Here is a 25,362-nt window from a genome sequence, read left to right as displayed (position 1 = left end):
AACGTTTCGAAATCATTTGAAAGAATGCTATTTCAACACCTGACTAAGAAGACTACTATGGAATTTCGATATGATTCAAATGCTCAAAGGAAATTTGATCAAAAATGTTTAAGTTTGAACGATTTTAAACTTTTATACAAATTTGGAACATATTTTGACTATATGGATATAGTATTTTTATTTAATCGAAAGTTAGTGATAAATTAGATTGAATTTTTGTGGAAATTTAGAAAATGGTTTGACTATATAGAAATATAGTATTTTATTTGATCCGAAAATTATGAAGAAAAAATGCAAGTTAATTGAAATTAATTGAAATGAAAAGTTTTCGAAAAGAGATGCTAGAAGCTTTAGTGATCGTAAAAATAGAAGATTTTGGATTAGTTTGTTTAGTTCATGGATGTAATTAGGCAGTAATAGTGTGTTAGTTTTGTTGAATTGTAATCAAAGGTAATTTAGATTTGTTTTGACCTTATATAGTTTTTTAATTTTTTATGTTTTGAAGGTCATAGAGTTCGAAAGAGGAATTTTGAGGATGGTACAATTTTGTACATCTTTTGTATTTTTATACTTTATAAAAAATTTTAAGATTTTTGACGATTTTTTGGTTTTTTGAAAAAATTCCAATGAGGATTCTACTCATCTCGAAATCTATCTTACTCTGTTTTTCCAATTTACTAAGGTTTGACAATGAGGGCTTTGCTTTCTGATGGAACCTGATCTAACTTTCCCTAACAGCGACTGTGTACTTTAATGCCAATTTTTGTAAAATAATTAGGATGACTAGAAAAGAAAAAAAAAATTATATGCAGGGCATACGCGAAAATTACGATTACTAAACAGATTTTAAAGTCCAAAAGTGGTCATCCTTTGATTAAATAGAGTTTACGTTACGTTAAGTTGAATGGAAAAATAAAAGATAAAAGTGAAAAGTAAAAAGGATTTAGAAAAAATAGAGTAAAATTCTAATCAAATGGTCGTAAGTAAACTTAAAGCAGGAAATATACAAAGCATGCATACACAACATATCACATATGCAATAAAAATGCATAGAAATATCACAACATGAACAAATGCAAAAGTATTACATATGAAACACATAGGGAATGCGTATTAGAGGAATAAATACAAAATTTACATAGGGGTATTATTATTTTCAACACGTTTATAACCTAATCTAAACACGATTGTATATACAGGAGTGATTCTTAATTCTAGAACTATGTACATTCATTTTTTGTCTTTGTTCGACTTTTAACTATTGAAAAAAAATTTGAATCTTAACACATCGGTAACAAAGAAGATTTTTCATGTTTTTACTTTTCGAGTACATAGGTTGTTATCTTAACGAGTAAATGTTTTTTGAAAACTAAAAATATAACTAAAAATAACAAATTCTAAAATTAAACAGAACATACGAAAAAATGAGCAAAGCTGTTTTTTAAGTAGGTTATCTTACTACATAATGCATATACATAAGTGGATACATATAGATAAATAGAAAAATCTACAAAAATTAGTACCATTGGTTTCGTAGTCAAAGGACTGATAAGTTAACAAATATGGGAGCAGATTTTTGTACACTTTTCAAAATTTTGATTAAAACTAGTTCTGTTGTAAAAATGGGGAAATAGACAACGATTATACCTAACAGTATTTAGTATTTCAACAAAGTTACACACAATTAAAATTAGACTGAGAAATAGAATATTCTTAAAACTACATTACTTTTCATCTACATTTTGATTCGATATTTACGTTGAAAAATTTAAAATTTATAATTTCGAAAAAATACAGAGAAGCAAATTAAAATATACCTTTAAAAGAGACTTATCCTAACAAACGAGTATTTACTAAAATAATAGAGGCAGAAAATAAAAATCTTTTGTCTGTGATTTTTTGCAAAGTTATAATTATGAAAAAAGGTCGTTGATTTCATGTTAATTTCAAGCGATATTAAAAAATGTCTTGTACCATTTTTCGAAGCGTATATATAGAAAAGAAAGATTGTTTCCTTTCTTCAGAATAAGAATAAAAATAGCCTAAATTGAAATTCTCATTAAAAAATAATTCTACAAAATAATCCAAGAAACTTAATTAGATCTTTAAGCGCTCGAAATGCGAATGGAAAAAAGTTCAACTTCTAATGCTAAAAATAAGAGTCGTTTTTCACGAATTAAAATTAATAAAAAAGTGATTATCGATAAGGTTTCGATTTCTGGTCACAATCAGCTACTTGTTGAGGATTCAAGCTTTTCAAATGTTCCTTGGAACTTAGACATGGCTTAAAAGCTCGGAGCTACGCTGTCGACAACATTGGGATTGATAAAGTATTTTCCACGTTCTTCCGGTAACCAATTAGCTTTAGAAATCGAAAATTGAATTAATAGATATGAAACTTACGGTGCTAATCTAAAAAATACTTGCTCTAGCATGCAATAGAGCTTAACTAAAATTAGATGTACTCAAATATTACGTAATAAAATAGAATAAAATAAAAAATAAAAAAGGGAGGGGAGGGGGGTCTATCTTGTCCCTATTCATGCAAGAAAATGAATCGAACTAATAAACCCAGAATTCTAGTGAACTTTCCAGAAAAAGACCAATTTCTAATATACACCCTGCGGTGTCCTGCAACGAAAAAGCATCAAAATCGAGAAAAATTCGAATTCGATCAGAAATCCAAAAATAGGTCCCTATACGTGAAAGTTTTTTCTACTATACGTTCGTAAACGTCCTTCAACGAAAAGTTAGTTCCAACAAAGGGAGTTTTTGAAAATCTGACTAAAGGGGAAAGGCTTGGCCCAATTTTAAAATTCATGCACGAAACATGAAGATCAAAATCAAGCAAAAGGAGTTTTATTTCGAAGATTCATTTAATGGCTATTTTCCCTGACTCAACACTCAATGACCTGCAACGAAAATTGCGTCATTTTCTAATATTCATCGAGTGTGAAAATTCAAGGAAAATTTCCAAAAAAGGAATCAACGAATTATTAGCTACTTCATTTTTTTCCAAAAATGCACAGGGTGCCCTTTTTGATTGAAAAAAAATGAAATGAGCTCTAATCATGAGGGCGATACTCACGAAGCTTCTCCCAAATTTCTATATGCACTAAAATGTAGATTTTTGGGAGAATGTCAAATCCGGGTGGTTGCAGCTGCGACGAGTCGATCTATGATGTTTCCGGCATGAACTCGTCTGACATTGGTTCATCATCTTCATCGATCGGGGAACAGACACGATGGTGCTCGTCTTCCAATAATTTCATCTCAGCATCGATGCATGCAACCCAAGATGATGGTTCGGTTGGCGATGTTGGGTTTTCAATGTCCATTGCTATCGACTCGTCGGGCTGTTGCTGGTCTATAGATGGAGCAGCAGGCACTGGAGAGAGCGAGGCTTCGGCAGAGTTTCTTCGCGAATCTGCTTCGTTACTCTCCGAAGCTGGAGACGATAAGTACGTGCGAAGGGGTGAATTAGCGTTCTCTTCTGCAAGTATCTCATCAGCTATACGTTGCAGAAGTTCCACATTCATCTCTTCGCCGCGTGCTGTCGCCTCTTCTCGCTTATTGACCATCCGTAAACGGCGAGAGGTTCTCAAAAGTTCAATATCTACTTGATCCATGGTAGCCTCTCGTTCGTTACGCGAAGCCAATTTCTCTAGTGCGCTGCACATAACTCGATCTAGAAACAATAAATCAACATTTGCCGAGTCTTCGGCGGTTAGCGACACATTATTACGAGATAAATTTTCCTGAATTTGTACGTCATCGGACTGTTGAGTTTCATCGAAAAGGTTTAAGTTGTTTATCATAATGTCACTCACCGAGGTGGAGTCATCGTTTTTTTGATTGAAATTCGACCTCCTCAGCACTTTTTCAGGAATAAGATTAAAATGCATTGTCATTTTTCTGATCACCGAGACGTATACTTGCGGATCGTAAAAGATGCCTAACTCATCTTCATATACCGGATGACCAGAAAGATCATTGAAGAATTCGCACAGGTAGTGGGGATCATCTGCAAGCATTTGAGGCCAGTCTGTCGAAATCGACACAACTGGTAACATAAACCGCTCAATGACTCCTTTGGCTGCCAACAGCCCATGGAGGTTATCCAACCTCTTTGCGAAAATCTTCGGATCAGTCTTTATACAGCTATCGTACGTACCTATTGCCACCATTACACGAGAAGGTAAACAGTCGAATTCCGATAGGTTTTCTATCAGGGACTCGACTGTTAAATCCCTTCCGTATAATCCTTGATCAAGGGTGTCTGCAAACTTTTTACCCTGCAAAAGCCTCTCCGCTATCCCTGTCGCGTGTCCGTCGCCAAGGAGGAGTATATCGTCGATGAAAATTACCGCTGGCATATCTCCTGACTTGGCCACGTACGCCGCAACAGTGCAATACAAAGGATAGGAATTAATAGGGTAAAAAGGTGCAAGCACCTCGGCTGGCTTATCGAATCGCTTCTGAAAGAGGGTACAGCTCCTATCGAGTTTCGTATTGGTGTTTCGCAGCTTCACAACTTGGTCCTGTACAAGCGGAGAGCGATTCACCTCTTTTGCCTTCTTGTTCCCCTGTGATTTTTGAGTCTCCTTCAAGACGTTCATAGTCGAACAAGAAGGCAAACTTGCAACCCCTTCAGTTGTTGGCACTGGGCAGCTATTTCCCTGAGAGCCAGACAAAGGTTGATCTGCCATCAAATCGCGTTCTTTGCCTGTTCCCACGGAAGATTGACCAGTAACAACAAGCTGAGGGGTGGGCACGAGCGGAAAGTCGGTCATAAAGCTCGGAAGCTGTTGCTTTCGACGCGGAAAAGATTTTTTACGTCTTTCCTGCGTGAGGTCAACAACCCCCGGCAATACAACCGGCTCGACAATCTCGATATCGTCACTCGAGGAGCTGTCCTTACTCTCAGCCTGAACTACGTCCCTATTTTCGTCCATATCAGTAACAGAGTCCCTATCTACCCTTCTCAAAGAGACAACGGGTTGCTCAATGCCGATGCTGGGCAGCATTTCGGTAAATTGAGTCATCGCAATTGCGTCTATTTTGCCCCTCAACACAGAGTCGTAACTGGCCTTCAGTGTACGATACAGCATTTGCTGGGTGCTGTGTTGATTGGTCAAAATGCGCAATTGCTCCTCAGCCGAATTACATCGATTGGTCAATCGCTGATTCGCTGCCTGCAATTCCGCTCTCTCGTTCGGCGTCACTGGAATCACAGGATCCCTCTGCCTCTGAGGTAGCGGAATGCGGACAGTTTTCGTCGAAACACGCAATCGATGATATTCGTTGCCCTTTATCTTTATCGAGCAACCTGTCGCTCGGCACTGCAAAACCGTTTCCTTTTTTGAGTTGGTGTCGATACTGGAGTCGTGTGCAACACGTAAACAATTGTAATGATAAACGTGCCTGCACCGACTGGTAACGACCGGATAATCATCCTTCTTTTTCGTATTTGGGTGGGCTTTCTTCAACACATCTTCTTTGCAAATTTCGCACATAATTACCTCGTATTCCATTTTTACACAGTGTAGAATGAAAAATACGAGAAATTATGAAGAATTATATAAAAAAAATTATCAAAAAATCGAGCAAATTACGTTAAGATAGAGAAAAGAAAAATTTTAAAAAAGAGAAAAAGAAGACCTAAAAGATTTCGTAAGAATTGAAGATATTAAATAAAAAGGAAATAAAACAGAGAAGTACGAAAACTGCGAGGGAAAATTTACGTTAAGATAGATAATAATAAAAAAAAATTGAAGAAAGAAGAAGAACAGGTTTCGTATTAATTGAAAATTACGTTAAAGGGGAATAAAAACAAATTCGAAAATTTGAAAGGAGAAAATTTACGCAAAAAGAGATGTAACAATCGCGAAGAAAGGGTTTTACAAATATCAATAGATAATCACGAGAAAAATTGCAACATTTTCAAGAAAAATGTCACGTAAGCCAAAGAAAATGAGATAAAAAGAATATCGACAGACTATGACGGTTGAATAAAGAAAGAAATCTTGACACGTATGTCACTGAGACGAATTCAAGAGAGACCTAGTCAGTCAAATAGAGGGACGAACAGAAAGACCTATATTTCGACAAAGTTCCTAAAAAAGGCACCTGTTGGAAAAAACACCAAAGCGCCAAAAGTGGTATTTTTCACGAAACACGAGATCCTGCTATCTATTCAGAGACAGTACATTAGGCACATAAGAAATACGCATATATAATAACAATGCACGAGATATTACTCGTAATATACTCAAAAATAATCGGCTTTGCCGTACTTACGGTTACCAAAAACGAAAGCTGGCCTTATTCCGGTCAATCAGCCTCCCAACGCACCAAAGTTGGGTTTCTGAGGACCGTTATAAGCCGCCGAAGACACGCAAAAATTAACAAGAATAGCGTAGAAAAAATATACTACTATGTAGATGAGAAGTTTGAACGCTATTAAATGACGATAATTTTTTCTATTTCCAAATGCTCTAAAATCTGCGAGTTGAATACCTCCCCACCTGTATTTCTTGTGATAAATATATTTAATACATCTGATAGTGCTTGAAATACAAGACAGGAGGGGTTTCTTGCTTTGTAGCGAGAACTATGTGGAGACATGAAAAATCTGTAACCTATGCGTATACGAAATGTGATAATAGTTGCTGTGTGAAAATCGCCGATGTTGTAGCTCTATCACAGCAGATAAGGAACGAGAGAGAGAGAAGTGAGACGAAAAATGAACGTGAAATATCGAAATATTTCTAATGCTATCTCTGTCTAACTGGTTCAAAAATATTCGACATCTCGTATACGTTGCAAAGCTGAGATGGATAGCTTCGATGATGTGAGAAAGAGAGAGAAAGAAGTATCCAGAAGTGCGTGTGTTGGTTATATTTTATTACTTCATACTGTCGTTGAAGAATTAAGAGACATTTCCTCCCGCTGGTAACAGGCATTTTATTGCCCACTTGTGTTGATTGACAAGAAGGCAACAAATGCAAACATAATCTCCCGAATCCGAAATCGTTGCCTTGTATCAAAGGCAAGTTTTTCAAATTCGTGAGATTTTGTCTACTACCACCGAGAGAATTATCTCGTTAAAGTTAGTTATTTGTTAAGTACCTATACAGGTTGCATACAGGTTGCACTGTGCGTAATGCACTTGTTAAAATGCAGCGCTTTGTCGCAGCTGCGTTTTGAAACAATCAATTGACTGTAGCAAAACGCAGCACGAGAGGCAACGTGTGCATCGTGCTTGTTATACTTGTATGTCGTTATCCTACCTTTATACCTATTCGTCATCCATATCGTCCGCTTATTTTGCCTTTGAAGTTTTATAATTATTATCCCTCACGAATTTGATATACAGGGCATATGATTGGGGTATTTGAATGAACAATGTGAAAAGGTACGTGAGGGATATGTAATCGAAAATGGAAGAGGATTCGTGAGAGAAAAATGAGATGGAAAGTGGAAGGGGTTTGCGAATCAATAACTTTTTGGAAAACCGCGCTATGTGGGACATATGTAGAGTGGCTGGAATGATATAAAACTGACTCGCAATTGATTGAATGTGAATATTTCTCAGGAATCAATGTTATGGGATAGGAAGGGCATAATGAGGGAATTATGAAAAAGGATTCACGAAAAAGAGTAGCAAGTTTACTTCGAATATCACAGCAAAATTTTATCAGAATTTGATCTAGAGATAAAAAGGAAAAATGGGACACAGTGAGGAAATGTATTTTGGTCGAATCTGATAAAACTATCGCTGAATCAATTCGCATAAGGTTGAAAAGAAAATAGAAATAGGAGAATTCTGTACTTAGTATCAGAATTAGTTTTTTGGAAAATTCAGTATTTGTAGGAGATATGGTCGGGAAGTTAAGAGGAAAGGAAAATGAAGGAAATGAGCTGTGAATCAATGTTATAGGATAAGAAGGGTATAGTAGAGGAATTATGAAAAAGGATACATGAGAAAGAAGTGAGAAGAGTTGCGAATCAACTCTGAATAGCATAGCAGAACTGAAAACTTATTATCAGAATTCGATCAAGAGGTAAAAGAGAAATAATAGGGCATAGTGAAGGAATGTAATTTGATCGAATCTGACTGGACTATTGCTGTGAAAGTAACTTGACTTAGGTTGAAAAGGAATGGAAACAGGAAAACTCTGTACTCGAGAGTATCAGAATTGGTTTTTTGGAATTTTACGAAAGATTAAGAGAAGAGGAAACAATGAAGAAAATAATATTGCGAATCAATTCCACGTCGAATAGGGCATGTGTTTAGAGGTAAAACTTACAGAAATTAATTCGCAATAGGGGGTGAACATGGATTGACTCTGTACTATAAAGTATCAGAGTTGGTTAGACGGAGTTTGCGAAAAACTGAAACTCCAAAAGTTGAGGGATTTTGGGGTTGGAAAATATAGGTGAGTCTCAAAATATAATATTTTGAGAAAATGAGAATTTTGCGAAAACTTGAAATTCTCAAAAAATTACAATTTGAAAAATTGTGGGGGGGGATAGGTGAGTAATAACATAGGGCATATGGATTGTTAAGCAGCATGAATTTGATTGCACAATAAAGATGGAAACATTGGCACCAGTGATGCATGGAAACTTACCGAGGTAACTTACCCGAGAACTTACTGGTAAGTTACCGGTAAGTTACCATGACATAAATTACCATTAGTTACCGCGGTAATTTATAAATTTTCAATAGAAATGTTGACAAGGGTAATTTTGGACATTTTCATGAGCTCCTAGAGCTGTCTAGATACAACAAGTTACAATTTGCTCATGCTCTCATGCTTCTGGTGAAATATGGTGTAGTTGTAATACAAACGAATTAAAACACAATTATTTGACCACTTCAATGTGTAAATAAGTAGGTAGGTAGGTATTACAAATCATCAAAACTTCAAAAGTTGTGTTTTTTTTTTCTTTTTGAATGCTGTGTCTGTGTGGATTGAACTTAAACTTGAGAAATGATTAGAAATTATTGATGATTGATGTTGAGATAATGTGATTTCTTTGCCATACCTAATTTTGTTCTTAAATTTTGCTGTATAGGTTTTTCTTGTGAGGAATTCCTGAAAAACTGTGGTTTGAAATCCAAATTTCAGTATCTCACAATCTCACATCATGATTCAAAACTGATTTTAGTTTACTTTTCAAATTGAAGAATTTCCGCATCCACAGCTATCAAATTTTTCAAGGTTTTTGAAGGTGAAAAAATTGCTTAAGAACTGAAATGAAGGAATTCCAGAAATTGCCCAAATCAATAATCAAGCATTTTACTTGTTTTTTTTTTAAAAATTTATTTAATTATTTTTCATTTTTGAATGTGAAGGAATTTTGAAAAAAATTTGAGAAATCATATCAATTCAATAATTTTTTTTTTTTGAAAATTATCGTTGGGGTGCGCTTTGATCAGGAATTTTTTGAAGAATTAGTGGGAGGGGCAGAAATTTTCGTTCTGCCCCTAGGCCCTAGCCCAAATAAGCAGAATTGGGGAAATTGGGAAATCTGCTCAAGTCCCTAGACATTTCTGTCAGTTGTTGGGAGATTTGGATGATTTTATGGTAACCATCATCTCAATTCTGATCTTCTGAACCATTTTGGTGAAACTTTATAAGTTACTTAAATTACCGGTAACTTACCGGTAAGTTACTGGTAAGTTACCCAATTATAAATTACCGGTAACTAACCATCACTGATTGGCACAAATTCGCGCATGAGGAAACAAAAGATTTGTTTTGTGGACTGTCTACCTACTCCTGAAGTTTGAGAAAATATTGGGAATAATTGGTAAATTTGGGGTCTCTTCTCGTGAATCAGTGCTGTAAACTAGCGAGGGCAAAGTGAGGGAAAATTGTAAAAAAGGGACTCACAAGAAGAGCTTATTTGGGAAAATTCTGTACTAGAGAGTATCAGAACTTGAGTTTTGAGAAGGATTTTGGGAAGAACCAAATGAGGTGGTTTTCTCGTGAGCCAGGGCATATGTTGGGGATGAAGTATAAGGAAAAGAGACTCACGAGAAAATAAGTGAAAAAGAAGTAAAGAAAAAATTAGTAAATTTACGGAAACTGAAATTTTAAAGTATTTTTCTCGTGACTCAGTGCTATTAAATAGCGAAGGCATATGGTAAGGATAAAATATTAAGAGAGACTCACGAGAAAATGAGTGGAACATCAAGAAGTTCATGAAGGAAAATTTTTCTCGATTTGCGTGGAGAAAGTGCAATTTGCAAATTTCCATGGGGGTTGGAATTTACGAAAAACTGAAATTCCATAAAGTTAGGGAGAAAGCAGAAAAGAGCTTCTCATTACCAATGTAATTTCGAAGAACCTTATTGAATGGGGGGGAGAGTTGGACGATATAGCACGCTAAAATTGCTACACATTGATTTTTCACAACAGGAATCGCCAACTAACAAGTGGAACTTAGCAGGCAACTAATCGGAGGAGTTTCGGCATCCTCTGAATCGTTTATAGGACCACGTTGTCTAATTGAGGGAGAATAAAAGTCCGAAGAAATACTAATGGTGTCTGAGAAGAACTTTCAGCAAAATGAAAGTAAGATATGAGTGGAAATTATCAGAATTCGGTCAGAAAATGGAAAAGAAAATAATGGGGCATATTGGGGGACTATACTCCGACCGAATTTGGTAAAGTATGAAAATTTTGGGGAAAAGGGGGTTAGAATATGGGGTGTGAATTGTCAGAATTCGTTGACACATGAAAAGAAAATATTAGGGCAAAGTGGAAATTTATCAGAATTCAATCAGAAACTGGAAAAATATATTGGAGCATAGTGAGGGGTGTTCTGACTGAATCTGATAAAAGTAGAGAAATTGGGGAAAAAACGGGAATGAATGGCATATAAAGAAGATTTATGAGGCAAAAACCAGGATGAAAATGAAAACCGGGTACAGGAATGGTTATAGGCGACGTTAGTTATTTTTCCTAGTTCGTAATGTTTTCGTTAAAGTGTTAGAGTATGTATCACCTAAAGTTCAAGTTGTCAAATGCCCCTCAATAACGTGATTTTTTACGTCACGTGACCGAAAAGAATTTGATAGTCTTTCTCAAACTGAGTGCACATGATGGAGCATAAAAATCCAAACATGTGCCCACAATTCCAGGAAAACAACCAACTCGAAAAGTAGGTGTACATTTGTTATAGTTAGCGATTTATCTGACTACCTCCTCAAATCCAATATATGCACATGATTACGAAAACCTTGTCACAGTATAGAGGGTTGAAAAGATACTCAGACAAATCTGAGGTTGCATATAACTGGTAGGTGATTGTGCTCCATACTTCAAGAATGTTTTGAATTTTGGATACGCCTTCACACCACCAGGTATGCAATCTCTTGTCCTAGTTATGCGTTGTTCAGTTATTTAGTTATTTTGTCAAGTTTTGAGAATTCAGCCTTTGCGTCGTAAAATCTTGCACAGGGTTGCCCCAGTTTAAGACATGCGAATACAAAAACTGCTTCTCATTGTTATGTTATTTTCAATGAGCTATTTTTTCAGTGAACAGGTGTGTGTAAAGCACCTCTGTCCGCATTCAAAATAGGTTCATTTTAAGTTCGTTAATATTGTTCGTTAAGAGGCGTACGTTATCGTAAGTTATAGTTAGTTAAAATGTTGCACACTTCATGGAAATTCTATCTGAAATTTGGGACGCATTTGCACCAGTTAGGGGGAAGAGACTTCTTCAAAGAAAGATTAATTGGGATTAAAGAGCTTTTTAGGTTTCTAATCTATCTAATTCTCACGGGTTCGCCTGATTATACGTGACTTAAACTCACGTTTAGAGCGTTTATGTCTTCTTTTTGAAGACCTAGACTTAGTAGAGGGAACATCTTTTTGAACAAATTTGAGTTCTACCAGTTTCACTTTCTCAGGATGTGATGTAGAAAGTGACGATTTATTTGGCTCACGGTTCGTATTTGAGCCTAAATTTTTATCACTAATTTTACCTGAAGATTGAAGATTTTTCGTAGTACCCTTTGAGAGTGTGTTCTTTTTCCAAGAAATTTCCAGCTGGTGGATCTGGATGTATACTGCGATGTAGACTTCCAAATATATGTCCAATGATGGGTAATAGCGTTGGCTAGATGGTATAAACTGGAATCGATTATGCAGCGGAATTACAAGCCTTTGATCATCGACAGTAGGTCTAAGTTCTATTTTGTTGAAATGGATGTATTCTTCTGTTTTCAAGAATAGAAGAGCTGGCTCTCGTCTGAAAACAATTCTCGGATCTACCGCTAAAAGAGTGTACATGTTACGAAACAAAATATAGCGACCTAACGACACTGGTTTTTCATGCCGTAACTTTGGCTTGATTAAAGGGTAAAGGAGAATTATTCTCTCAGCCTTTTTGTCATCAATCAAAAAGCTCAGAATGCACTGCATCTCTTTTTCTATACTATCAATTGGCCTATTGGAAAAACTTAACTCAAATTGTCCAAAAGAGATGACAAATTTTCTATTTTGCGGAAAAGGAACATGTATGAGTCGATTATATAATTCTGAGAGGCTTATCTGGTCTTGTATGAATTTTGGTAATATAGGCGGTGGAGTCCTTTCACCTCTACTCAAGAAGTTAGCGACTCCATCCCCTATCCAGATATAATCCTCAAAAATATTTCTTAGGGGGTCCGATATATTGCTAGAAAGTGCCCCTGAACTCTCTAACAATTTTCGTTTCTTGAGTTTGACTCAAAAGTGTCCTGAGGATTTTGAAACTCAGAGGAAATTGAGTTTTCGTTCAAATTAGCATTTTCTAATTGTTCAATCGTTTGATTTAAAGACGCTAAATATTCCTCTCGTTCTTGTTGATCGTCTGCCTCATCATCTAATAATGAGACTTCGTTGGTATTGGGATCAATATATACGGCATGCACATTTGCATTTAATTCTCGAGACGGAAATTTAGGTTTGAATTTACGTAATACGATTTCACTCCTATCATTCATATGAAAGGCTGGTTTGGGTTTTTTATTGTCAAATTTGGGAATATTGTCTTGACGACTGTCATTTGGATTTTTCGTCGGAGCAATATTTCTCGTATTTACATTAGGAGCTTGTTTCTCGTTTGATAGAGGGGTGGGCTGCCTAAATGTAAATTTTTTGTTTTGTAGATTGACGAATGGTTTTTGAACTTTTGGTACACTTTGGACCTTGTTTGCATTCCAATCCTGTAAAAGCTGGGCATATGAAGGTACCAAAGGTATCGCTTTGTTCTCGAACACATTTTGTCTTTCATACACACGATTATTCTGAGTGTTATTGCGACCTTTGAGCACTACAGGGACTTCATTGAGAGGATCTTCCTGTATTGACGCAAGATTAGTCAATTTCAGAAGAAACTCATCCAATGTTTGTCCAGGTTGATGAAGACTTAGACTATATTCTGGTGGTGTTTTCGCAATGATAATGCGGATGAGTTCCTGCTCAGGATTCATACGAAAATGACGGAGACTCTTTATCCAACATTTCATGCGAACAGCCAAATCTTTTATATCAATGGACGTGGAGTACGTCTGGCAAAATGCCTTCCAAGCTTCATTTTGTGCTCGAATGTCCCAATAAAACTCAAGAAATTTTGCCTTAAAATCATTGAAATTAGTTGCTTCGGACGAAAATTCCAAAAATTGGGTTCTATTAGACGTAATAATCACACCTTTCATTGCTATAATTTTTTGAGATTCTAGCGCGCGAGTGCCTCGAAAATAATCCTCCATTTCGGTGATAAATTGATGAGGATAATATAACTTATCGTCAGAGAAATAAATACCTGCATTTCGGACTGCACCTGCATCAATATGTACGCTTGCACGTCCTTCGTCTGAATCATTGGTGTGATTATGCGACCGTTGTTTTAAAGATTGGATCTCACCACAAATTTGTCGGAATCCTCTGTATCGAGTTGCTAAGTCGAGTTCAGATTTTTCCTTATACTTCGAGTAATTTTGGTTGAAATTTTCAAAATCTGCTTTAGACATGAAATTTTCATCATAGTCAGCGAATTTGCTTGTATGACTTTCCAAAATACTCGAAGTATGTTCGATGTTTGCGGTGAGAGTATCTTGTAAGTCACTAATCTCTTTTCCTACGCGAGTATCTAAATTGACTACACAATCACTTAGTTTTTCCACTGCAATTTTATTTGCATTGGCCAAATTGGATACCAAGGTACTCTCCATTGTAAGGGTTGCATGGTTTTCTTTCACTTGACGTTGGATTGAATCACTCCAATTCCAGGTCTGTGTGAAAACTTCCGCAACTAATTCATCTAATACATCAATGTATTTTTCAGAATTAAAAGGTCTGGGTTGCTTGCTCGCATTCCCTTCCTCACTTACATCAGGGGTAGTATCTTGGTATTCATCTCCGGAAGTGTGAGATGAGCTACCAAGTGACTGTGAAAAATCAATATCGACCTTTTTATTAAGTTCGCTTACCTCAGGAACTGATGGGGTTTCCGGCTCGGAGGTGCGCGATTTCGAACGTGTGCGATTTACGGAATCAAGAAAATTTCCACTGGTTCTACTTCGCGTAATTCTAGGCTCGTTATTCATTATAAAAGGGTACGCGATTTAACCGAAAAATATGACGCGAAAAAATGAATGTACCGAAAAACGAATACTAAGTAATTAGGCGCGAGAGATTTACATTAAATCGTCGAGGGAATACATCTGATTTAATAACCGCGAGTTTAAGAGAGATGCAGTGTATGAAGCTGCGTTCCCCCTTTTTACTGTAACGGCAAGGAGTTGTACAATGGGTGTACGAGATGTTTTTGATGGGTGGAGGTGGGGTATGTGGTAGGCACTGTGAGAATACAAGTACTCGTCACGTGTGTGTCACCAAGCATTTAGAAGTCTAAAAATAGATTTCTAAAAAATGAAACGAAGATATGAGAGATGGAAAAAATGTGTAGATACGATGACTCAATGCCTACCAAAAGAGATAGGTATGAATCACATATCTGCGATGGAAAATGAAGAAGATGTACGAGAAAATGAGTCATCTTCGCTTGAAGGTGACTTTGGAAAAATGGCGTACGTGATGTTTCCACGTGGAAACATATCACGTATGAAGGAAATGACTCATCTTGACATTGAGATGACTTTGTGAAAAACAGCATACGTGACATGCCCCACGACATTCCAACGTTGACGAAAACAACTTGACATTGAAATGACCGTGGGAAAATGGCGTACGTGATTTTCACACGGAGATAAAGATAGGTATGGAGCTATTTTTAGAAAGAAAATGGCTAAATGTCCGTTGAAATACGATGAGATCACCGGAAATGGGTATAGAAAGAGTGTTTGGGGCCTATCTTGGGTGGAATTTTTGCACGTGAATTTTGAAAGATTCGAATTGTGCAATTTTCCAAATTGGGATTTTTTTAGAATAACGAACGAGTTTTTCGACGCGAATTTTTCGAAATTGAGTGGATTGGGTAGATGGAAAATTTATGAGGCGAGTTAAAATGAATTTTATGGCCTCGATAAGTATCAGAAACAAAGTTTCTGATTTTAACCTTCAAAATGGAGTCCACTAAGCAATCAATCCCGGCCAAGAAAAATATACTAAGAAGAACCCTATTTATGAAGGAGGATCTTTTCGAAGATCGCCGGAGTTTTATGCAATTAATTGCATATTTTGTGGTTTTTCTGAATTTTAACCTTGAACTGGTTGATACTATACTGTCGAATTCGTGAAGATTTCGACATACAGTATCGATTGCTCAACTCAGACAAAGGGAAAAGTTGTGACAAGAAAGATTGCTCATGATTTGCAATCCAGAATATTGGAAGTTTACACCTTTCGCAGGCATGCACACATTCGTGAAGGTCATTTTTCAATGAAAAATTACATTTCTTCAGTCGCATGTGTGTTCACACCTGAGAAATTTGAACTTTCCAATAATTCTTCGGGATGATAAGGAATAATGTGATTTTTTCGAGTCAACTTGTCGAACTTTAAATAAAGTGTTTTGCACATTGACTTCGAAAAAATACACAGTCGAGGTGTTAGAATGGAAAAAATAGCTTGTAGGATCAAGATAGAAATTATTAGGAAATTTTAGACAAACTGGTCGCGAGATCCTCTACTTAGCACGAATCTGACTATAATTTGCATGTGATGGAATATAGTGCAATTACGAATCTTCGGAAAAACACTGAAAATTCCAGGAATCTCAATTTTTCGTCGATTTTCGTAAACGAATCCTCGAAAAATAGTGAGAGTTCCAAGGAATTCAATTTTCTCAGTTAATTTTCGTTATAAAGCACATGATCCCATCACTACTAAAGCTAAATAGGAAACCTGCGAGCTGAGAATAAAAAATAACCAAAAAACCTCTAAGAATGAGAAAATTCGAAAAATGGACCTAGTTACCAGAAATAGGGAAAAATCGGTATTTCCCATAGAATTGTTAGATACGAAATGACGAGCATTATGGGGCCTAAAAATTTCTACGAGTTTTAAATTTTCTGTTAATTTTCTGGGGCGAGAAAATTACCAAAAAAGATGCCGAAAGATGGATTTGTTTAGACGTCCGGACTGCGGTGAATTTACCCAGCTTGGTCTCTGACAAAGCAGATACTGAAATAAATTCACGTCACAATCCGAAAATCTAGACAAATAGTTAGATGTTCAAATTCTTCAATCACAACGAATTCGCACTAAAAAATTCATGTAATGACAAAATCTGAACAACATAAAAATCCAAATGGTAGGCTTTGTTTAAAAATCCGAGTTACGGTAAACTTACCCAGCATAGTCTCTGACAAGCAGATACTGAAAATAAACTTATGTCATGACTCGAAAATTTAAACAAATAAGGAGATACCTAAATTTTCCGATTACAACGAATTTGTATGAAAAATTCATGTAATCAAGAAAATTTTAACATTATGGAGTTCCCTAATTGTGATATTTGTCTAAACGTCCGATTTACGGTGAATTTACCCAGCATGGTCTCTGACAATGCAGATACTGAGATAAATTCACGACGCAATTCGGAAATTTAGGCAAATTGAAAATTGTTTGAATTTTCCAGTTACGACGAATTTGCACTAAAAAATTCATGTAACCAAAAAAATTCCAATACTATATGTTCCCTAATGGTAAGATTTGTTCAAACGTCCGATTTTACGGTGAATTTACCCAGCATAGTCTCTGACAAAGCAGATACTGAAATAAATTCACTCATAATTTCGGAAATTTGAACAACTAAAAAGGTCCTAATTTTCAGTCAAAATTCTTTCACTAGATTCCGGTGTGCATAAAAAATACCGATTTCTAGCGCCTGTGGTATTTTTGATATTTTTTGTGGAATTTCGTGTAAAGAAAAACACACAAAAAATACCAAAGTTGCTCAAATTTTCGAGGTTGTCAGAACAATGTGAAATTGACATAACAACTGAAAATATGAACAACACCTGTGGAATTTTAGTATTCACGTGCGCTTCTCGTAAATAGAGAATTTTTCGATGAATACTAAAACTTTGAAGAATTCCGAAAGTTCAATTTATTGACGAATTTTCGAAAAAATTCGCCAAGTACCTTGAAATTTTCCGAATTTTTCAGGGATGAAGATCCTACATGAATAGATTCTCGCTATGCGTCAGGCTAGTGAGAAATCTATTCGCTATTTTTGAGCTTAATATTTTCGTCCAATCTTCGCAAAAAAAAAAAGATTTTTCGAAAATATTAAGGGAGGGTTGAAATCCTAATTATGACGCAAATTTCGAGAAATTTGAGACATAGAGAGGACCACGTCCGGGCGCCAATGTAAAGACATTAACGGGACTAATGGCTGTGAGAAATAGATCAATAATAAACACCTAACGATATATATTAACCCTAGGGTGCCAATGTAAAGACCTAAGAACCTGATGTAAAGTATATTTGCCTGGATAGCTTTAGCCGAATACCATTAATCTGATCAATGCTTACATAAATCCGTCTATGATCTGTCCGAGGACCTATCATAGGGGTGTATTAGCACCTAATTAGGGGTCAGTACTCTAATAATTCACCTATCTACATTTATTCATTTAGCGCCTAAATAAATAAATTAGAAGAATAACAACACCTAGTTAGATACTCCGTGTAATTCGATGTAATTGTAATACACACCTTATAATTACGCCATAAATAGTTGATAAAGCTAACTATTTATATCTTAATAATAACAGGTAAATAAATTCATTTTAACATATTAATTATGGAAGAAGTTGAATACTTACGACCATAGTTGGTGTTATTATAAACGCGGCGAGAACTTTACCTTAGCAAGAGTAGATCAAGATACACGAAACGCGATGATAATAACGATTGTTTTAAAACCGATTGGTAGTGTATGACGATTAACCGATAAAAGGTTTAAGAATATTTAATTTAATGAATATTCTTTAAATTGACGAAAAGTACACTTTAACAAATGTCGTGCTGGGTTAACCGGATAATACCCACGCGACTGGACTGATATTAGAGAGGAGTTTCGGCTTCCTTGTTTCTAATATAAGTGGCGAGAGCTACCGATTCTCCAAGGCTCGATGCTGGCATCTCGCTAAGTCGGAGGGGAAGTTTCTCCCACTGGTCTAAGTAGGGACATCTTCTTCTAGGAGTAATCTTACACATAGACGCGGAGAGATATATGATATGTGGCAACACCTAAGAGTTGCAAGGCATAAGTCCCCTCACACTACCAAATTTTGAGCTCAATAAAAATTTTCGCTGGTACTCAAAAATCCAATTTTCCAGTTTTTCGTAATTTCGATATTTTGGGAACCCCTGGAAAATTAGAAACCTGCGATTTGCGCCAAACTTAACGTTTTGAAGTATTATATTCGATAATCCAAGTGAAAAAGTTCAATTGAGCTCCCTGTATATTTGTAACTTTGAACCCTTTTTTTAGAACCCCCATTTTGGGAACCCTTAAAAAAGGCGTTTATGTATAGTTTTTCAAATGAATTGAATAATTTGCATTTGAAACGCACTAGCAAGTGCTTGATAATTTTTCGAATGATTTTTCCTGTAACTTTCAAAATTGAGCTATTTTGGGTCAAATTCTGAGATTTTTTACTACATGTTGAAATCGTGAAAACGTGATTTTAACGTCTTTTCGAAGAGTTAAATCTCAGAATTTGACCCAAAATAGCTCAATTTTGAAAGTTACAGGAAAAATTATTGATCACTTGCTAGTGTGTTTCAAATGTAAATTCTTCAATTTATTTGAAAAACTATGCAGTAACGCCTTTTTTAGGGGTTCCTAAAATGGGGGCTCTATAAAAAGGGTACAAAATTACAAATATGCAGGGAGCTTAATTTAACTTTTTCATCCAAATAATCGAATATATACCTCAAAACGGTACGTGTGGCGCAAGTCGCAGGTTTATAGTTTTCCAGGGGTTCCCAAAATATCGAAATTACGAAAAATTGGGAAATTGGATTTTTGCGTGACAGCGTAATTTTTTATTGAGCTCAAAACTTGGTAGGATGAAGGTCTTTTAGATACTAATAAACTGTGAAAAGCTTTTCAGCGAGGTTCAAAGGAGTTAGGATCAAAATGGTGGTTCCAAAATTTTTAAAAAATTGAACCCCCCCAAATTCCTGTCCCCGAAGGTCGAAAGTAAGAAAATCACCTCACACAACGTTTATCTGATTCAAAAAGATATTTTACGCTAAAAAAGTTTAATACTCAATGGTTCCTAAAATTATTTTCTTATTCGCAACTTTGGGAACCCCTGGAGTCCAAAAAATGGTCATTTTGGCTTAACTAACCACGGATTCGTATTTCGTACATTTATTACAACATTTTTAGAGTGGACGAGTTGAAAACTAGGTGGGGCCAAAAAATGGCCTTATCGCAACTCCTCCTTTATTGTTGAACTTACATGTTTGTAGATGCATTTGCGGGCTTTTCCATTCGATAATTTTGCTTTAAAGCGTTACGTAGCCCAGCAAGAGAATCTATTGAATGATACGGATCATCACCCAGCGTTATTATCTCCCAAAGCAATATGCCGAAAGACCAGCTGAAAAAGGATAAGTGTAAATTTCTCTTCATTTTCGTATATGGTAATGGTAGTTTTCGTCTTACACGTCAGATTGCATTGTGTATTTGTTATGAAATAAGCCTTCTGGTGCCATCCACTTTATGGGTAGTCGACCGTTTGATGTCTTCTTGTAGTATTCGGTATGTCTCACATCTCGGGCGAGGCCAAAATCAGCAATTTTCATCGTGCACTGAGCTGTTACAAGGATATTTCGAGCAGCCAAATCTCGATGAATACACTATTGAATGAAAATAAAAATAATATTTACTCGTAATTGCAAGTGTGATCTGTATAGTGTGGTAAGATGTAGGGAAATCCATCATAACAGCACACTCTGAGTAGAAAATTTTCAGTTCAAACTCCAAGTCAACCAATTGTTTGCCTTGATGGTTGACTTTGAACTGAAAATTTTTAGATGAAAATAGAACTATGGGACTTTCTGCTGATCACAAGTTTCTGTTGGGTGAAAAATTTTCGAATAGGTAGGTACACACTTTTATTGAAGACAGATGAACCATTCCTTGCGCAATTTGACGAGCATAAGTCAAGAGAGTACTTTCTTCTATTTTGATGGAATGGTGATGATGTTTTCGAAGAAAATTCTTGAGGTTTCCATTTCGAGCATATTCTGTAATTACAAGCAATGGTCCTCCTTGGCTGCAGCAGCCGAGAAGTCGAAGGATGTTCTGGTGACTCCCGAGTAATTTCATCAATTCCATTTCAGATACCAAGTCTATCATGTCTGAGTCCATGTGATCATCTGAATTATTCAAGTTATGAGAAATTATTGATTAGCGTAGGTACCTTTTTACTGTTTCACTTCGCTATTCATAAATGAAGTGATTTACGTACTTTTAAGTAGGTATACTTATTGATAAAGCTGTTGTTATTTAGGCATTAATCTAACGTATAAGGACTAACCCTTGAGCATTTTCACTGCCACTGTTACAAGGTCATTTCCATGTTCCCAAATATCCTTTGCCTCGGCTTGCACTACTTTCCCAAATTCACCTTCACCCAAAGTTTCCCCCAAGCGTAAATTTTGTCGAGGATATTCCCAATGTTCGTCTAATGACATTTCATATTCGCCTACCGAAACCATGCCGTTTTTCACTATACCACATTTCAAACGTTCAATTGAAACGACAGGCATATTCTGTTGGCAGGATATGAAATAATAATAATCAGTTTCTTTTAGTCAGAGTCTACAATCTGGGTAGGTTAGTATGTTTTTATACAGGTTATTAATATTTGTATGCATGTAGATACGTACGTACCAAAACATCGGGAAAATTGTCATCGATGTTGATTTGTTTCTGTACTACAATCTTTTTCACCAATTGTGTCATTTCTGCGATTTCGGTATCTTTCTGTTTCATTTCTCTATGTATTTAAGTAATTGTCACAAGTTTAGAATTGGAATTAATCTTAAGAAAGTTTTGGCTTACTTACTTTTTGTATTTGCAGAAAAAAAGTATGCCACATATTACTGCAATTATCAATATCATTCCTAGCGCGGTGATTAATATCTTCATTATCATGTCATCTTTTCCAAACGCAGGTTGTTATGATTTTTTTATGAAATCATTTATAAAATTTCATTACTGAGGTATCTTATGAATGTGAATTTTACCTAGTCTATTTAAATGTCGATTTCGGTCACTGTAGAAACAAGATCTTCAATTTTATATAGGTAAATGAATTTTTTGTGGTGATTTGGAGTGAATTTTTTTATGGTAATAAAAAATTTCAATTTTTTGGTACAGAATTTTTGTGTGGTAATTCAATATTTCATGGTGATCTCAAAGAAGTACATTACATGCTGTAGGTGCAGTAACATTGCATGAACTTTTCGTGGCAATTTCGAATGAATACCGGATGTGGACGTGACCATCAAAAACCACCTGATTCATGAATTACAGATTTTCATATACGGGTATTTAAGAGCTACTTGAGGTCATGTGTATACCTTGAATGGTCTTGAGACATGAGGCTGTTGAGAAGTCAATTTAGTGCTGAAATTTCAAATTCATGTTCTGAAATCCACGTTTTTGAATTGGGTAGGTATTTTGATTTTCAGAGTTAGAAATATAATTTAGTTGATTTTTAGTTGTTTTTGAATAAAAATTGCTCTTGAGACTCTGTCTCAGCCATTTTGGCTAAATTCAAAGTAGTGTAGGTATTCGTTGAATACTGATGTAAATGGGATTGTAATGTAGTAATGGAAATTGAATTAATCGAGCAAAATACGTAACGTATGGTCATGATTACCAGGTTTAATTTTAGATTTCATCCTACAATTCGTACCCACTTTCCATCAGTCTCATCCTATCCATTATCCTACTTTCCTTTTGCCTACCCAATTTCTCTATTCAAATAGTGCTCCTGACAAGCATCTAAGTACTTTCGAGTAAAAAATTTCTCTGTCCCACTTACGTGTAACAATGGCACAGGGAAATGTTGATTTGAAAAATGTGTATTTTGATAAGTAAGTATTTACGCGCGTTCTCCCAATATACGAGCTGAATAAAAAAATCGTCTGCGAAAACCTTATTAAAATGCCCATTTTTTACGGTTTTTTTTTGGCAATAATGTATGAACAAGATGCGTAAAAATGCCGGCAAAGAACAAAAATTTTTCAGCGCAAATTTCGACTCCAAAAATGTGTTACAAACTTGACGAAATCACTATACCCTGTTACAAAGCCCACATAGTTTTTTGTGCAAAAAGTCTCTTACGTAGCGGCCGACTGCTACGACTTTTTTTTTTATTTTGGTGAATTTAAAAAAAAATTAAATTTATGTCAATAATGAGGGGAAAAAAATCAAAATTTTACCAAATTGTCTTGGAAAATTGAATTTTAGGATACGTATATCCTATTTTTCAACCTGCCAAATCAGCTGAAAACGGTTTCAACCCGTTTTGAGCAGTTCTGGAGCCTCCAGTAGATTTTTGAAACTTGAAATTTCCACAACAATTTCATCAAAAAAATGCAGTTGAAAAGCCGAAATTAATTCTGTAAACTATACTAAATTCAATACGCTATGAAGTCGACTGCATGGCGGATTTAGAGTCGTTTTGGAGCCTCCAGCGACTTTTCGGAAAGTACTGGAGCTTCCAGTACGTTTTTGAAAGTTGAAGTTTCTACAAAATTTCATCAAGTGGAGTTGTAAAGCAGAAATTCACTAGAATCCGCAGGAAGTGCATTCTCACCATTGTTGGTAATCTGGTAGGTAGAACTTGGGTCATGTTCAGCGGCGAGTGTGGCCGGTGTAGCGTCTGTGGAAATGTAAATACATCAGTACGTTGATCTGGAGTAAGTATCAACTATATTATTGTTTTGTTTTTTTTTAGTCACCATCCTTTATTTTCAAGTGAAAATCGCCGATAGTGATCCATTTTGAATTCTGGACCGTTCGGCATTCGTAAAAGCCTTCATCTAGATAGCTGATTTTAGGTATTTTATAGTTAGAATAAAATCCAGATGGAAGTTGTGTCACCTCCTGTTGATTTCAATAAAGCAAAATAAAATTTGAATACTTCTCGAAGCATTTGAAATTGTTTTCAAATTTCTCATTCTACGGTTTTTTTAAATAACGGGCGACGAGGGGGGGGGTCATTTAAAAATGGGTTTTATCTTACTGAAATTCTCGTTTCTCTTGAGGTATTAAAGAACCATGTTACATTCCAGGCCGAACGGAGTTCATTTTCACAGCATAGGTGTATCGCTTGACCAGGAGTTTGTTCCAGTACAATACGGTTTCCTGAATGAGTATAATATTGAATCGATGAGAGCCGAAAGGGGCTAATATGTCCATTTTCGCATTTTTCAGGAACAACAAACTGATTTATTCGAAAATCAAAAATGTTTGGTAAACATGCTAAGGTCATTGAAAGAGAATCCCAAGACACAATTTTTAGCACAGTTTTGAAGAAAAAAAATGTTCACGTACGCCGGCGCAGTTGCTGCATAAACAAATGGGACTGACACCCTTTCTGCACTCAATCGCCAAAGTTTCCCTTGAAATTGCTCGGGCAGGAATGGGGCTTGATTCTACATCTAAGTACATCACTAAGACTGCTAGCTCGTTTAAATTGACCGAAAACCCCATGAAGTGTAAAACTTTTTGCCGATGTTGTTAATTTTTTCGTTTTTTTTTTTTTTTTTTTTCAGTACAGAGATGAACTTGAATTTCAAAAAGTGGTCTTTTCGAAAATGTTAATCATTTTTCAAAGAATTCAAAAAATTCATCAATGCGGACCCGGCCCTTTTCTGCACCCAAATACCAAGCTTTCCCGGCAGTTTTGGAGAAATCTGACATCACCAGTCGATCCGCCGTATTTCAAAACCCACATACCTCTCCGTGAAAAAAATCCGAAATTGTGACTTGGTCCCTTTCTGTTCTCACCGATTCAATTATTAATTATAGGTAATGCACATAGGTAATATGCTTATTGTAGTAAGAGTTATAAAATTTCAACATGATGTAAATATTTCAAGCTTTCTGTATTGGCTCACCAGTTACATGAATAGAGTGAATGGTATCATTAATGCAGCCATTTGTATTACACGCAACTAAGGAAAGAGCTGTTGGCACTTTTAGCACAGTTAATGGAATTCTCGAGGTGATCATTCCATCAAAATCATTCATGTCCTCTAGAGAGATTTCCCGGTGATTCTTTACGTATGTTAAATTATATTTTGGCTCCGGGTATCCTACACAAGAAAAAAAAATCGTTAAAATGTACTTAGGTGCTGTGCTTACCTAATTTGCCACATCTTTCAACGGAATAAAGTTCCTAATGCGAGTACCTCTTGCACAAATATCCAAGTATAGATGATCTCGTTTATATACATTGAAAATACCTTTCATATTAAAGTAAGGTGGTGCTATACCATTCTGAATTTTTTCTATCTGCTGTTTCGTATGATTTTTTTTCTCATCTAAGGATTATACATAGATATTAGATGTCTTTATTATATCTGTTTTATTCAAATAATAATTAGGTACCTATATCTGAACTTTTTACGAAAGAAAAAAATGAATTACGAGAACCTACCTCAATGGCTGTAATAGGAAAGCGAACATGATGCAGGTTAATGTGAATTGCATTGTTAGGAATGCGCACAACTTTGGTTTAGAGATATTCAGACAAAAATTTGAGAATTAAATCCAAATTATTATTAGAGATTAGAAATTATTTTATCCACATTTTCATCACAAAACTTCGATTTTCGGCCAAAAAAGCAG

The 25,362-nt window shown here is 35.7% G+C and overlaps 1 protein-coding gene across 1 annotated transcript in view; it reads right to left on the bottom strand.

Moving 5' to 3' along the window:
- LOC135845497 (fibroblast growth factor receptor 2-like) overlaps nt 1-25,051 on the bottom strand; it is a 28,042-nt gene extending 2,991 nt beyond the window's left edge. Inside the window, exons 1-11 of the mRNA XM_065364082.1 lie at nt 24,924-25,051; nt 24,630-24,827; nt 23,753-23,874; nt 23,469-23,613; nt 23,324-23,389; nt 21,563-21,656; nt 21,388-21,493; nt 21,032-21,266; nt 20,605-20,870; nt 20,155-20,348; nt 19,949-20,089 (exon numbers count right to left, since the gene is read on the bottom strand). Coding sequence (XP_065220154.1) covers nt 19,949-20,089; nt 20,155-20,348; nt 20,605-20,870; nt 21,032-21,266; nt 21,388-21,493; nt 21,563-21,656; nt 23,324-23,389; nt 23,469-23,613; nt 23,753-23,874; nt 24,630-24,827; nt 24,924-24,984 — 1,628 coding nt within the window. The 5' untranslated portion in view covers nt 24,985-25,051. The remainder of the gene's footprint in view (nt 1-19,948; nt 20,090-20,154; nt 20,349-20,604; nt 20,871-21,031; nt 21,267-21,387; nt 21,494-21,562; nt 21,657-23,323; nt 23,390-23,468; nt 23,614-23,752; nt 23,875-24,629; nt 24,828-24,923) is intronic.
- Between the last annotated feature and the right edge of the window lie 311 nt (nt 25,052-25,362).

Source organism: Planococcus citri, chromosome 4, assembly GCF_950023065.1.
Source record: "Planococcus citri chromosome 4, ihPlaCitr1.1, whole genome shotgun sequence".
Taxonomy (NCBI): domain Eukaryota; kingdom Metazoa; phylum Arthropoda; class Insecta; order Hemiptera; family Pseudococcidae; genus Planococcus; species Planococcus citri.
Note: the sequence above shows the minus strand (reverse complement) of the source record. Positions and strands in the feature narration are given on the sequence as shown.